This window comes from Cucurbita pepo, chromosome LG03, assembly GCF_002806865.2.
Source record: "Cucurbita pepo subsp. pepo cultivar mu-cu-16 chromosome LG03, ASM280686v2, whole genome shotgun sequence".
NCBI classification, from domain to species: domain Eukaryota; kingdom Viridiplantae; phylum Streptophyta; class Magnoliopsida; order Cucurbitales; family Cucurbitaceae; genus Cucurbita; species Cucurbita pepo.
In genome coordinates this window covers 2,598,576-2,611,722 of record NC_036640.1, presented here as the reverse complement: position 1 = coordinate 2,611,722, position 13,147 = coordinate 2,598,576, and the positions used below count along the sequence as shown (strand labels likewise).

At 36.1% G+C, this 13,147-nt stretch overlaps 3 protein-coding genes across 3 annotated transcripts; all 3 read left to right on the top strand.

Moving 5' to 3' along the window:
- The first annotated feature begins 391 nt into the window (after positions 1–391).
- LOC111789964 (rRNA-processing protein FCF1 homolog) lies at positions 392–4,023 on the top strand. The gene is made up of 10 exons (XM_023670705.1): positions 392–634; positions 984–1,074; positions 1,162–1,227; positions 1,327–1,432; positions 1,614–1,656; positions 1,752–1,824; positions 2,576–2,663; positions 3,035–3,091; positions 3,171–3,249; positions 3,803–4,023. The coding sequence occupies exons 2-10, from the start codon at positions 1,004–1,006 to the stop codon at positions 3,814–3,816; spliced, it is 597 nt and encodes a 198-aa protein (XP_023526473.1). The 5' UTR covers positions 392–634; positions 984–1,003; the 3' UTR covers positions 3,817–4,023.
- Positions 4,024–7,433: 3,410 nt separating this feature from the next.
- Positions 7,434–10,160, top strand: LOC111791765 (haloacid dehalogenase-like hydrolase domain-containing protein 3). Its single transcript, XM_023673235.1, has 6 exons — positions 7,434–7,861; positions 7,952–8,058; positions 8,895–9,003; positions 9,099–9,260; positions 9,476–9,649; positions 9,867–10,160. Exons 1-6 carry the CDS (start codon positions 7,532–7,534, stop codon positions 9,894–9,896), a joined length of 912 nt encoding a protein of 303 aa, XP_023529003.1. The 5' UTR covers positions 7,434–7,531; the 3' UTR covers positions 9,897–10,160.
- Positions 10,161–10,976: 816 nt separating this feature from the next.
- Positions 10,977–13,082, top strand: LOC111790937 (ribosomal RNA small subunit methyltransferase nep-1). Its single transcript, XM_023672068.1, has 7 exons — positions 10,977–11,325; positions 11,500–11,592; positions 11,699–11,843; positions 11,940–12,050; positions 12,132–12,214; positions 12,320–12,377; positions 12,769–13,082. The coding sequence occupies exons 1-7, from the start codon at positions 11,056–11,058 to the stop codon at positions 12,846–12,848; spliced, it is 840 nt and encodes a 279-aa protein (XP_023527836.1). The 5' UTR covers positions 10,977–11,055; the 3' UTR covers positions 12,849–13,082.
- Positions 13,083–13,147: the final 65 nt, after the last annotated feature.

Below are 13,147 nucleotides of genomic sequence, written 5' to 3'. Positions count from 1 at the left end.
TATAAGTTTTTAAAAATTAATGGTAGAATATTAATAGTTAATAATAAAATTTTATTAAGTAGTTAAAAAAAAATATAATATTTGTTTAAATTTGCTAAATCTAAATGATATATTTATATTAATAATTAGTTATTAATTAAATAGTATTAATATGATTAAGGAGTATTAATTAATTAATTAAATTAGCTTAATACGGGTCGTTTGGGAGATATAAATTTTTAAATATATAGATATAAGAAAATTAAGGTTGAATTAATTTTTAAATGTTTTGAATGATAATATTTTGAATTTTAAAATTTGAAATATCATTCAAATAAATAAAGATATAACTAAATAAAAGAAAAAAAATAAAGCTGTAAAATAATAAATATATAAGGAGGAGGTATAACCTAAACTCCATCGTCTTCGCTCTGCGCGCCCTTGTTCTTCACCACTCCCTCTCTCATTCTCCCTCCGTGTCGCCGCCGCCTCTCTCCGGTTGTTGCAGCGCCGTCGTCTTCCCTGCTGCCGCAGCCTCTCTACCAGCGGTTTGCACTCATTCTCCCTTTCCTGTCGCCTTCGCCATCGTCTTCCCTTCTGCCGCAGTCTCTCTCCAGCGGGCTTGTACTGATTTTCAACTATATCGTTGTTACTGGTATTCTCCAAATCTCCTCTTAGTTGTTTTTATAGTTTTTTTAAATGACAATACCCTAATATTAAAAAGAAGAAAAAAGCTTGCGGCGAATTAAATTGGGACTTGCTGTTGATTTGTTGCACGTCTGTGAATAGACTTCGATCATCTTTGTATCTCTTTGGTTTCTGCTGGAAACGGAGTTGTTCTGATACCTTGAATTTCTAGCATCTCCCTTTTATGTTTATCAGATAATTAGTGGGAGTAATCTATCCTATTATCCAATTCTCTTGTAATCCTATTTGTATATTCATAGATTATAGTTGGGGAGAAGACAATGAGTTTTTAATTGAATTGAACTTCTCTTACTCAGATTAACCAATTCAAAATCCAATGGGGAGGGCCAAGAAAGGACCCAAATTTGCAGTCGTGAAGAAGATGATCTCTTCTAAAGCGATTAAAAAGTATGCCTTCTATATTTTCTTTTGAATTGATAACTTTATCCTATTTTGTTTCAATCTTTTATTTTTCTCTTGTTTTTTTGTTTTTAGCTACAAGGAAGAGGTCTTGAATCCAAAAAAGAAAGATCTAACGAAAGAAAATCTCCCGAGAAACGTGTAAGGAACCTTTTGAGCTGACTGTTATGTGCTCTGTATTAATAATTTTTTCTACTCGTTGTCTATGACTAATTCATGCTTGCATTGTTGTTAATTCAGTCCAAATGTTCCTTCAGCACTTTTCTTCAAATACAACACTGCATTGGGGCCCCCTTATCGGGTTTTGGTGGATACAAATTTCATCAATTTCTCCATTCAAAACAAAGTGAGTGCTTCAAATTTTTATAACTATCTGATTTCGACTCATTTTATCGTGTATATAACTAAAGTGAGTGCTTCAAATTTTTATAACTGTCTGATTTCGATATGTAAAGCTCATTTTATTATGGATTATTTGAATTGAATTGAATTGAAGTGGTTTTCTTCTTCTTTTCGTTCTGGTGCAGTTGGACTTGGAGAAGGGAATGATGGATTGTCTGTATGCAAAATGTAAGTTGCACTTGCAGAATTTTTTTTTATTATAATTTGAAATATGAGAAGTGATAATTAGCTGACATGTGTGCTTACTTGTGATCGTGTTATAGGCACCCCTTGTATAACAGATTGCGTGATGGCTGAACTTGAGCGATTAGGTCAGAAGTATCGCGTTGCTCTTAGGTAAATTCATGTTTAATTTGTGATATTTCAGAACATGAATTTTCTATGTTCTTAAGTATCGCGTTGCTGTTAGGTAAATTCATGTTTAATTTGTGATATTTCAGAACATGAATTTTTATGTTCTCATTTTTGGGTACTATACACATGTATGTACACATTCAGATGCTTTTTGAGATTCGCTAGAGTTAGTCGATATTGTGTGCGCATCTGGTCTTTAACTTTTTAGAATTTTGAATGGCAGCACTAATCAAATTGTTGATTGAAGATCATGAAAAAAAAAAAAAAATCTATGAAAAATTTAGTGTTATGATTGGCTACCTGTAAGAAGCAACTTTCATTTTTTATTACTCTCCTTGACAGTTTCTCAAGAAATTTCTGGCTCAATATTAATCCAAGCAGTCTTATCTTTATTTGTCTTTTAGAAAAGGTCTTAGCTTTACCCTTGATTTGAGCAAGAATCTGAAATAAACAGCTCCTCCATTAACAACATTTTTGGACATACAGCCAAAATCTTTGGACGAACACGGTGAAAGCTTAATTTTGCACATTATGAATGGAAAGAAATAAAATAAGGTTTTCATATACTTTCATGGCGATAGGATTCTTTGCAAACAATACTATATTCTTGGTTTTTCTTTGGTGTTCTCTTTCTTGTTACTTTTGTAAATATATTTTTCTTAAAGATCAATGCTTGTTTCCTTCTTTTGCATCTCTCTTGTTGGTACTGATTAGTATTTTTGGGCTCGAGCAGAATAGCTAAGGACCCACGATTCGAGAGACTACCATGTACTCATAAAGGAACCTATGCTGATGATTGCCTTGTCGAAAGGGTGACTCAGGTGAGACTGAAAGCTTTTTGCCCATGATCATGTTCATAAACGATGAGTTTTCCGACTTCATGTTTGTTCATCGTTATACATGTCGCAAACCAGTTTAAATTGTATCTCTCTTCTTTAAGCTTATCTTCATAAAGAAACTATCATATAGTTAGCTACAGACTTATAGTATGGTTATTATATTTGTAAGCTAGTCAACATTTTTTTTAAAAAAGATACCAAGGAAGAATCGGGTACCGAAGCTCTCACGATGGATAAAATTATAAGAAAAAAGGGGTGAATTATTGTTTTGAAATTGAAATGTTCATAGTGAGCTAAATGCTTCTCTTTCACTGTTTTGGTATCTTTTTAACAGAAGTTTTGTTTGTGTGCAGCATAAGTGTTATATCGTTGCCACTTGTGACAGAGATTTAAAGCGTAGGATTCGTAAGGTATAATGAAAAGAGATATAATCCGACCATAATAGTTGGCAATATAGTTAGATAAAGTAACGTGTTTATTTTATTGCAGATTCCTGGTGTACCAATCATGTACATAACCCGACATCAGTATTCAATTGAGCGGTTGCCTGAAGCAACAATGGGAGGAGGTAGGCTAAACATGTCTAACCCATATAATAAATGTTAATGGACTTAGTTTCTTATTTGTCTAACCCATATAGAATGATGGAAGGATTATTCAAGTTCTTGTTCGGTCATTCAACCCAACGATTGAATTCGTTTATGGTCCTTTGATTTATCTTATTTCTAATTGGTGGTGATAATGAATGGGTCTTTCTTTTTGTGATGTTCCACATTGGTTCGGGAGGAGAACAAAACACCCTTTATAAGGGTGTGGAAACCTTCCCCTAGTAGATGCCTAGTGGGGAAGCCCACAAGGGAAAGCCCAAAAACCTTGAGGGGAAGCCCAGATGGGAAAGCCCAAAGAGGACAGTATCTGGATGACGTTCCGCTGTGTAACTTTGAAATATGTGTTTTAAAGCCTTGAGGGGAAGCCCGAAAGGGAAACCCAAAGAGGACAATATCTGCTAGCGGTGGATCTGGGCCGTTACACTTTCTGTATCTCTGTTTGAGTTGCGGTGACGAAGTCTTTTTATATTTTTTGTACACTAATATTTGACATTTTTATTATGGTTGATGCAGCTCCAAGGATGTGATTGTGGCAGTTTGCAAGGATGACAAAAGGAAAAGAATTTTTGAAGAGGTTTCCCCATGTAACTTACTTTTGGCCTTAGGTTAATGCTGTATTTATACGGTGTTTAAGATTATATTTTTGACTGGCATGAGCTTAGTCTGATAGAATTAATCACATATTTGTTTGAATGAATATCAGCCATATCATATATGGTGGATTTGCTTCTCCACCACAAGTTAAAAATATCTCAAGCTCACCACAAGGTGTGAATCCACCTAAAGGTCAAACTTAATGTCTTGGACCATGTCTAAGCACTTAGTTTGAGGCAAATAGTATTGTAGCGGAGTTCTTGGGTTGTCACTTGTGGTTCTCACCCTACCATATTCATCAAGTTTATCTACATGAATATGATCTTAGGGTATATTCAATAGGTAGATGAGGTCGAGCACCCTAATTCGAATTTCAAATCTTCATGATAGAGGTCTGCGTGGGTTGGAAATTTCTAGACCAATTCTAGACCGACCTAAATAGATATCAGAACTCAACTCAACATTAGAGTGGGGCATGTTTGAGTTGAGTAATCTCGGGTCACATGACCATCTACATTGGTCAATTTTGATCGAGCTTCTTTTGGATGATTCATATAAATTATCAACGTTCATAATAGTCCTCTTTAAACATAACGATTAAGATCATTGGCTTTTACTTTCAATCAAGTTCTATCTCTCTACTTTAACTTTACGTGCAAACTCGGGTCAATATTAATTATTGAATGGTTCACATGTTTGGACGACTTTTACTTCCAATCAAATTCTATCTTGGTCGTTTGTTTGAGACTTGAAATTAGAATTGATTTTGGGCGGTGTAGAAGAAAGCAATAGGACATGATGATATGTGGTCACAAAGTCGAGAGAATCTTTATCACAAAAACCTTACTTATTTCAAGGGAAAAGTAGGGGCCATTGAGCTTGTGAATATAAAACATTTGAGGCCCATTGGATTTGATAAGTGGTCTATTTTATGTGTTCGTTGGTGACATTGAAACCCTCATTTTCCTTTACGCCTTCGCTTAACCACAAATTTTGTTCTCTTTGCAATTTCATCCTTCATTTTCTATCAATTTCCAATCCGTGCCCACATTTTATCTCCCCGGTTTCCACTTTCACCCACTCAACTTTCCTTATTTATTTATATATATATATATATAACAGAGTCGGAATTAAACTTAAAATGATTTCATTATCAAAAAATAGAAAAATAAAAACTAACCTAACAAACTTTCAAATAAAATACCCAAAATGAATGAACAATTGGTCACAATTATATGATTATAATTTATTTTTCTAAAAATACCAAAAAATAATAATAAAAAAAAAGGAAAGAAGAAAAAAACTTTGAATAATGAATATGTTTGTTTTGGTTGTCGTTTTCCATCTCAATGCTTTGGAAACACCCAAACGGATGACTCTTCCTCCCATGAGGTAACGGTAATGCGGGCGGGACCCGTAATTAATTTATGTGGGATCGAGCTCCTCTTTAAAAAGTTACATTAATATTCCAACCTAATTTTTAAAAATATTCGTGAATTTCGAACAATAATTTGTATTACATAAAAAAACGTAGATGTTATTGATTTAAAAATTATACATTTTAGATTAAAACATGCTAAATTATTATATAATAAAGTATAGAAATAAATATTATAAAATTTAATTATAAAGAATAAATTTGCTACTCGGATCAATTTTATTTATTTATTATTTATACATAAAATTTGGCAAACTCACATGGATGGAGAGAAGTGATGAGCTTCCTTTTTTTAAAACTATTATTAATATTATAATTTTTAATTAAAAATACATTATTTTAATTCAAGTATGGGGAAGAAAATATTGTGAATGAAATATGGGGCAAACTGATGACGTGGGACCCAACAACCTACATGGGCTGCCACGTAATCGAGTCTGACCTGTCGCATTCAACAGCTGGCTGAATAATATTGAGTTAAAAGGGTCGGGATTTTAGCTTAATTACAAGCCTACCTCGCCATCTCTCCGGTGACGGAGACGTTCATAATCAAATGGAATGGCGAAGAAAATGGCTGGATGATCTGTCCTTTGTCCATTTCCCCTTCAATCATAATAGAATCCATCACTTAGAATCAATACCTTTTTTTTTTTTCTTTTTTGCCTTTAAATTCCATTTTCAAGACCTTACACTTTAGTCTCGTAAATGGAAAATAATGAATATGTAGAGCGTTTATTAACTCGAATGATTTTATCGGAGAAGTTTTACCTTCCACTTCTTTTGGGGTTAGCATCCTCGTAGGCACACCGCCTAGTATCTGCTTATGGTATCATTTGTAACAGCCTATGTTCATGGATCGTTTTTCTCTACAACCGATGTTAGATCTCACAATCTACCATCTTGGAGACACAATGTCCTTACTGGCACACTGCCTGCCTAGTGTCTGGTTTTGATATAATTTGTAACAGATCAAGCCCATGCTTCGTTCTCCTCTACAACCCATGTTAGATCTCACAATCCACCATCTTGGAGACCTAGTGTCTTTACTGGCCCACTGCTCCCAGTGTCTGGTTTTGATATAATTTGTAACATACTAAGCCCATGCTTTGTTCTCCTCTACAACCGATGTTAGATCTCACAATCTACCCTCTTGGTTCTAATATTGTTTGTAACAACTCAAGCCCATGCTTCGTCCTCCTCTACAACTGATGTTAGATCTCACGATTCACCCCCTTGGAGACCCAATGTCCTTACTGGCACACTGCATGCCCAGTGTCTGGTCTGATATCATTTGTAACAACCCAAGTCCATGCTTCATTATCCTCTACCATCGATGATAAATCTCACAATTTACCCCCCTTGGATACCCAGTGTCCTTATTGGCACACTGCTCAATGTATGTTTTTAATATTATTTGTACAGCTCAAACCCATGATTAGAAAATATTGTCCGATTTTGAGCCGTTACGTATCGTTGTTAGTCTCATCGTTTTAAAAATGTATCTGTTGGGGAAATTTTTTTACACCCGCAACGCTATGTTCCCTTCTCCAACCAGTGTCATATCACACAACTAATAATCAAAACTTAATTTTTGAAATTGAAGGTTATAGTTCACCCTTTGAAATGGTCTAAGTATCGAGCGAATCTCTAATTCATAGTTCAAGGAGTCTCGATTTCTCCTAATCTTTTAATGAGTAATTAATTTATAAATTTGAAAAATTTATGATATAGTTTTGTAAGTTAATTTAGTTATGACACATAAAAGAATCTTGGAATTTGTCAAGGACAATATGGTCCCATTTTAAAATCTTGTGGCCAAGCTTGTTTTTATTTATTTATTTATTTTTTTGTCTTTAAATAAATTGTTTACCTAATAACATGACTAAAAAATGTCCCTTTTGAGTAGAAAAGTCAAATTTATAATTTTTTTTAATAATAAAATCAATCATTAAACTAACTTAATTAAAATATTACAAATATTTTACATGATAATTGGTAGTGGTACCGTTTATTAAATCGTGGTAATAACGTTAATGTTGAAGGGCAAATTGGGAAACTCCGCATAACAAGGATCGTCATTTCCTTCTTTAGCAGGCGTCTTATTTAAGCCACTCGGAAAACCTCTGAAACACTTTCCATTTCGCAGCCGAACGAATCGCGATACGAAGAAGAGAGCTCTGTTGAAGCTTGCACTCTAATGAAGCTCGACAATGGCGCTAATTTCCGCTAGAACCAAGATTTCCAGGATCCTCTCTACTCTCTCTCATAACAATTTCCTTTCTAGGTCTCCGTTTTTCTCCAATGGAGTCCAGCCGGTTGATCGTCTCCACCCGCTGGGAGGGTTCGGGCGTTCATTTGCATCCTCTGCTGTCGCTTCCGTGGAGCACGACGCCCTAGGTTCCAGAGCTATGGGATTTGAAATCTTGGGTGTTAAGGATTACGAGGACTATCGCAGGTCTCTCTATGGCGAAATCACTCACAAGGCTTTGCTTGTTGATGCTGTTGGCACTCTTGTTGTTCCTTCTCAGCCCATGGCTCAGGTCTCCCTCTCTCTCTCTCGAATTTCGTTTTCAATTTCTGTGTTGCAGTTTGTTAAATGTTTCCGATATGTTTTGTGGATTTTGTTACAGATATATAGGGAAATAGGTGAGAAGTATGGTGTGAACTACTCGGAAGGGGAGATTCTTAATCGATACAGAAGGGCTTACGAGAAGCCTTGGGGAGGATCTCGTCTCAGGTCCACTTTTCTCATTCGATTCTCTGGGTTTTTCTTTTGGACTGTCTTCGAATTTCAGTTTACTATGACTAATTTTGTATTTATTATCCTTAATCTTGTCTGGATGGATCTCGTAGACCTTATGTTCTGTGAAAGAAAAGTCTCTTGCATCTCTCCACACTGTCTAAAAGACCATTTAATGGTTGACTACATCAACTCGAAAGTATAATTAAGAAGCATTTATATTGTTTGTTAGGTGAATAACTGTTCATTGAAGTGCATGTGCCATTTGGGTTTATAGTTCAGAAGAAAATTATTTGGCCTAATCGGGGTAATTTCAAGGAAATTATTGTGTATTTAATGATTTTTTTGGCACAATTAGGTCACTGGCCATTATAATTCTAGCTTTATGCTTGTGGCCACCCAGTAGATTAGCCAGTTTTGTAAAGTGCTTTTGTCAGAATTAAGTGGACTTGAACCTTTAAATTTTAATCAGAATTGATTGTCATGGCCTCTGTTTTCTTGGTCAATCCAAATATTAAATTGGTCTAAATATCTTTACTAATTGTAAATCAGCCTAAAAACTACCACCTCTTTTCTTCTGTTCTTTTTTATTGGAGCAATTGCTTGCTCGTTAATGATCTAGTGAGATCTTGGTTTACTATGAGCATAACATCAAAGATTTTGTTTTGTCCTGGGGAAATGATTCTAAACATGTTTCCTTTATTCATTTGTTGATTTTTGAGGACTGTCTTGTATGACAGATCCAGAGACAGCGAAAGTTTTTTTTAATTCTTCTTCAATTCCATTATAATTAATGGCGTGATGAAAGTAACTGTTTTGATGGAACTTTGCAGATATGTGAGTGACGGGAAACCCTTTTGGCAATATATCGTCAGTTCTTCCACGGGCTGTTCAGATTCTCAGTACTTTGAAGAACTCTACAATTACTATACGACTAATAAGGTTAAAATTTTTGGCAGCCGCTTTTTCCTCTGGCATTTCTACTGTTTGGGATGATTTTGTTCTTATTGTTATGATCTTTTGTGCTGATTTTGCAGGCTTGGCACCTTTGTGATCCTGATGCTGAGAGAGTCTTTAAAGCTCTTAGACAAGCAGGTGTAAAGATAGCTATTGTGTCAAACTTCGACACTCGGTTAAGGCCTCTTTTGCGGGCTTTGAAATGTGATCACTGGTTTGACGCTGTAGCAGTGTCAGCTGAAGTGAGTTATTAACCCCTTTTCATTGGTTCTATTGAGATTTCGTTTATATGTTTTTGCTCCTTGCTCTTCCTTCTTTTTCATGTGTATTTCATGAGCCAGGTTTAATAGCCTCTGTATTCACCATTGTCATAGCTACTACTTGGACATGACTTGGTTACAAACTTCTTTATTTTCACATGTACATATGAAATTACATCAGTTGTTCTTCCTAACAGGTTGAAGCTGAGAAGCCGAATCCGACTATATTCCTAAAAGCCTGTGAATTGTTGGGAGTGAGACCTGAGGAAGCCTTACATGTTGGGGATGATCGTAGAAATGACGTATGGGGCGCAAGAGATGCCGGTTGTGATGCATGGCTTTGGGGAAGTGATGTACACTCCTTCAAAGAGGTATGATCCAAATTAATTACTGTAGAAGGAAATAACCTACCATATGATGTAGTTTGCTTTCATTGATCTGTCTTCAATATTAATGTCCAAGTTAATTGACTTACTGCCTTTCTCCATGGCTTGTATTGATATTCTAATATCATTCTCGTCGTCGTCGTCAAGGGCTTCTTGTATTGACATTCTGGCTCTTCTTTTTGTTCTTTCTTTGGTGATGCAGGTTGCAGAGAGGATAGGAGTGAAAGTGTGAAGGGGATTTTGAACTTGTTGGGTTTTCATGGAAGGTCTCTGAATGTACAGGTTTTAGCCGAGAGCGCAGGTGTTTGTATATACTGTGTGGCGTGTTTAGTTTGTAGTTTGTAGTTCGTAGTTTGTAGTTTGTACCAAGCACACTTACTCGACATTGTCGCTTAAGTGTGAACGATCTTTATGATGTATGCATTGAACTGTTTGGACTGAAAAGGCTTCCACATCCTTCTCTTTTCTATGCTTATTCACTATATCAGTACCATTATTTGCTTGGAGTTTCAATTTTGGGATATTTCATTTTCTGGGTAAACTGAACTTGGATTCTCCCCCCAGTGAGTACCAAAAATCCAACGAGTTTGGTAGAATTTTGGACCTCTAGAGCCCAATAAGAAAAAATTGAGAGCCCAATAAGAATATTTTGAGCCCAAGCCCACATCGAAAATTTGAAAGCCCATTAATAATTTTGAGATCTCAATAAGAAAAGACTGAGAGCCCAAGCCCATATCGAAAATTTGAAAGCCCATTAATAATTTTGAGATCTCAATAAGAAAAGACTGAGAGCCCAAGCCCAATATTAATAATTTGAAAGCCCAATAGAACTACGAGAGCTCAATAAGACAAAACTGAGAGCCCAAGCCCAATATTAATAATTTGAAAGCCCAATAGAGCTTCGAGAGCTCAATAAGACAACTGAGAGCCCAAGCCCAACATTAACAATTAGAAAGCCCAATAAGAAAAAACTGAGAGCCCAAGCCCAACATTAACAATGAGAAAGCCCAAGCTAATATTAACAATTAGAAAGCCGAATAAGATAAAACTGAGAGCCCAAGCCCAATATTAACAATTCGAAAGCCCAATAATACAAAGCTGAGAGCTCAAGCCCAATATTAACATTTCGAAAGCCCAAGAAGATAAAACTGAGAGCCCCAGCCCAATATCAACAATTCGAAAGCCCAATATTAACAATTTGAAAGCCCAATAAGAACTTCGAGGGCGCAATAAGAAAAAATTGAGAGGCCAGCCCGTAAGCCCAGCTGCAGGGCACGCTTTAAAGTTTCAATGACAAAACCATATCGAGTTCAAGGGTTTCAGCGCTAAGCTTCGGCTACAACCCTCTCTTCGCGCCTACTGTTAAGCGAGTTCGAGCTCAAAGAAGAACAATGGTTCGACCGTTTGCGGCGAAAGGGAAGAAGAGAAAGAAGACGGAAAGATACGACAGAGACGATGATGGCGAAGAATCGACCGCTTCGGCCAAGAAGGCTATGGTGGAGAACGAACCTGATGAACAACCAGAGAATGAAGCAGCCGAAGAAACCTTCCACGAGCTTGAAGGTATTCCAATCGTTCCGAAAGACCCCAAGAGTGATAGTAAGGCTGGTGTCATCTTCGTCCTCGAACGAGCTTCTCTGGAGGTCGCCAAAGTTGGGAAGGTAGGTATTCTCTTTTTTATGCATCGTTTTTTGGCTTGCTGCTTTGGAGTTTTAGGATTTAATTCAATTATGGCGTTTAACTGAGCTTTTTTTATGCGTTTTTGAAGTTTGAACTTACTATTTACTTTCCATTCTCTGTTTTTGTAAACTGGATTTCAATTTTCGTGGTTTTAGAATTACCAGCTGTTGAATTCCGATGACCACTCCAATTTTTTGCGGAGAAACAATAGAAATCCTGGGGATTACAGACCCGACATCCTGCATCAAGTAAGCAGCTGTAGCTCACTGTTGTTTTTCCAATTGGATAGGAGAGAGCGAATTGTTTATGTTGATATTTGAGTACCATAAGTGATATTAAATATAAATGATTCAGGCTCTCTTGGCGATTTTCGATAGCCGCATTGCAAAGGCTGGGAGGTTGAAAGTTGTTTATGTGAAAACTGAGAAAGGTTTATTAATTGAAATCAAACCATATGTTCGTCTTCCAAGGACGCAGAAGCGGTTTTATGGTGTTATGTGTAAGTTGATTTTGTTGTTCTAATTTGGCTGAACATCTATCGAATTGGAGTCTGTTTTGAATCCTTTTCATTGGCGTTTTGCCAAATACTTTGCAGTGCAATTGCTACAAAAGTTAAGCATCACAGCTGCGGGCAAGCGTGAGAAGCTTTTCAGGGTGATAAAAAACCCTGTAACACAGTATTTACCTTCCAATTCTCGTAAAATGGGTAAGCCTATATAATGCTGTTTCCCCATTGTGAGTTTTGGGGTTTGGTAGAAACTTTTCGTAATGTTTTCTTGCATATCAGGCTTCTCGCATAGTTCAGACAAGTTGGTCAAGGTGCGAACTTATCTGGACGCTGTTGAAGATGATGTAGACCTTGTTTTTGTGGTATCTTTAAACTCCCTACTGGAAATTTCACTTTTACATGCTTCATTGTTATGTTTATACATATGACAACTCCCCCTTACTTCCCTTTACTGCAATGTGTATTAGGTGGGTGCAATGGCTCATGGGAAAATTGAGACTGGTTACACCGATGATCTTTTAGCAAGTAAGTTCGTATTCTTTCGTGTTTATTTCAAGTAATTGGATAGGAGGAAATGACTACATTAGTACATTTACTTTTAACTTCAGAAGATTTTTGAAGGATGAAGTTTTAATATCATTTACTTTCAAGGACGTCTTCTAAATTGTAGCCAAGCATAAGCATTGAGATAGAAGGGCTTTTTAAGTTTTGACCATTTGAAAGCACTTCCAAAGATATCATAGAGTGGTTTAAGCATTACATTTGTGAAAAATTGACTAGTTGGCAAATTGCTCGAACTTTTACTGTTATTTCTGGGCATTATTATCTTGACTCTGTTTCTTATCCGAAAAGAAAAGAGATTATCTTGGCCGTGCAATCCTGAATTGTTTGACGAATTTTTGTGTTATATTTGCAGTTTCTGAATATCCTCTCAGTGCTAGTTGCTGTATTGCGGATATTTGCAAAGATTTGGCAGATAAATGGAATGTAGGGTGAACCATACCTACAACTATGCATCCAGTTAAGTCTGATAATCAGTGTCTCAACTCTGTTGTTTCATATTTATTAGTCATTATTTCAGAGAATCTGCCTGCAGATGTCTTAGGCGTATTAAACCTTACCATAGCTATTTCTGTGTAGCGAATTCTTAGTCGATTATGTTACCAATGCCTCTTCTTCTAAATATAATTGTAAGCAGTTGATTTCTAGTTCTTAAAAGTTCGATCAGAAGTGAAGTTCTTTGCTGTGCGTTAGAATATCAATTGTGAAAGGCAAATATGTTCACTTTTTCATGC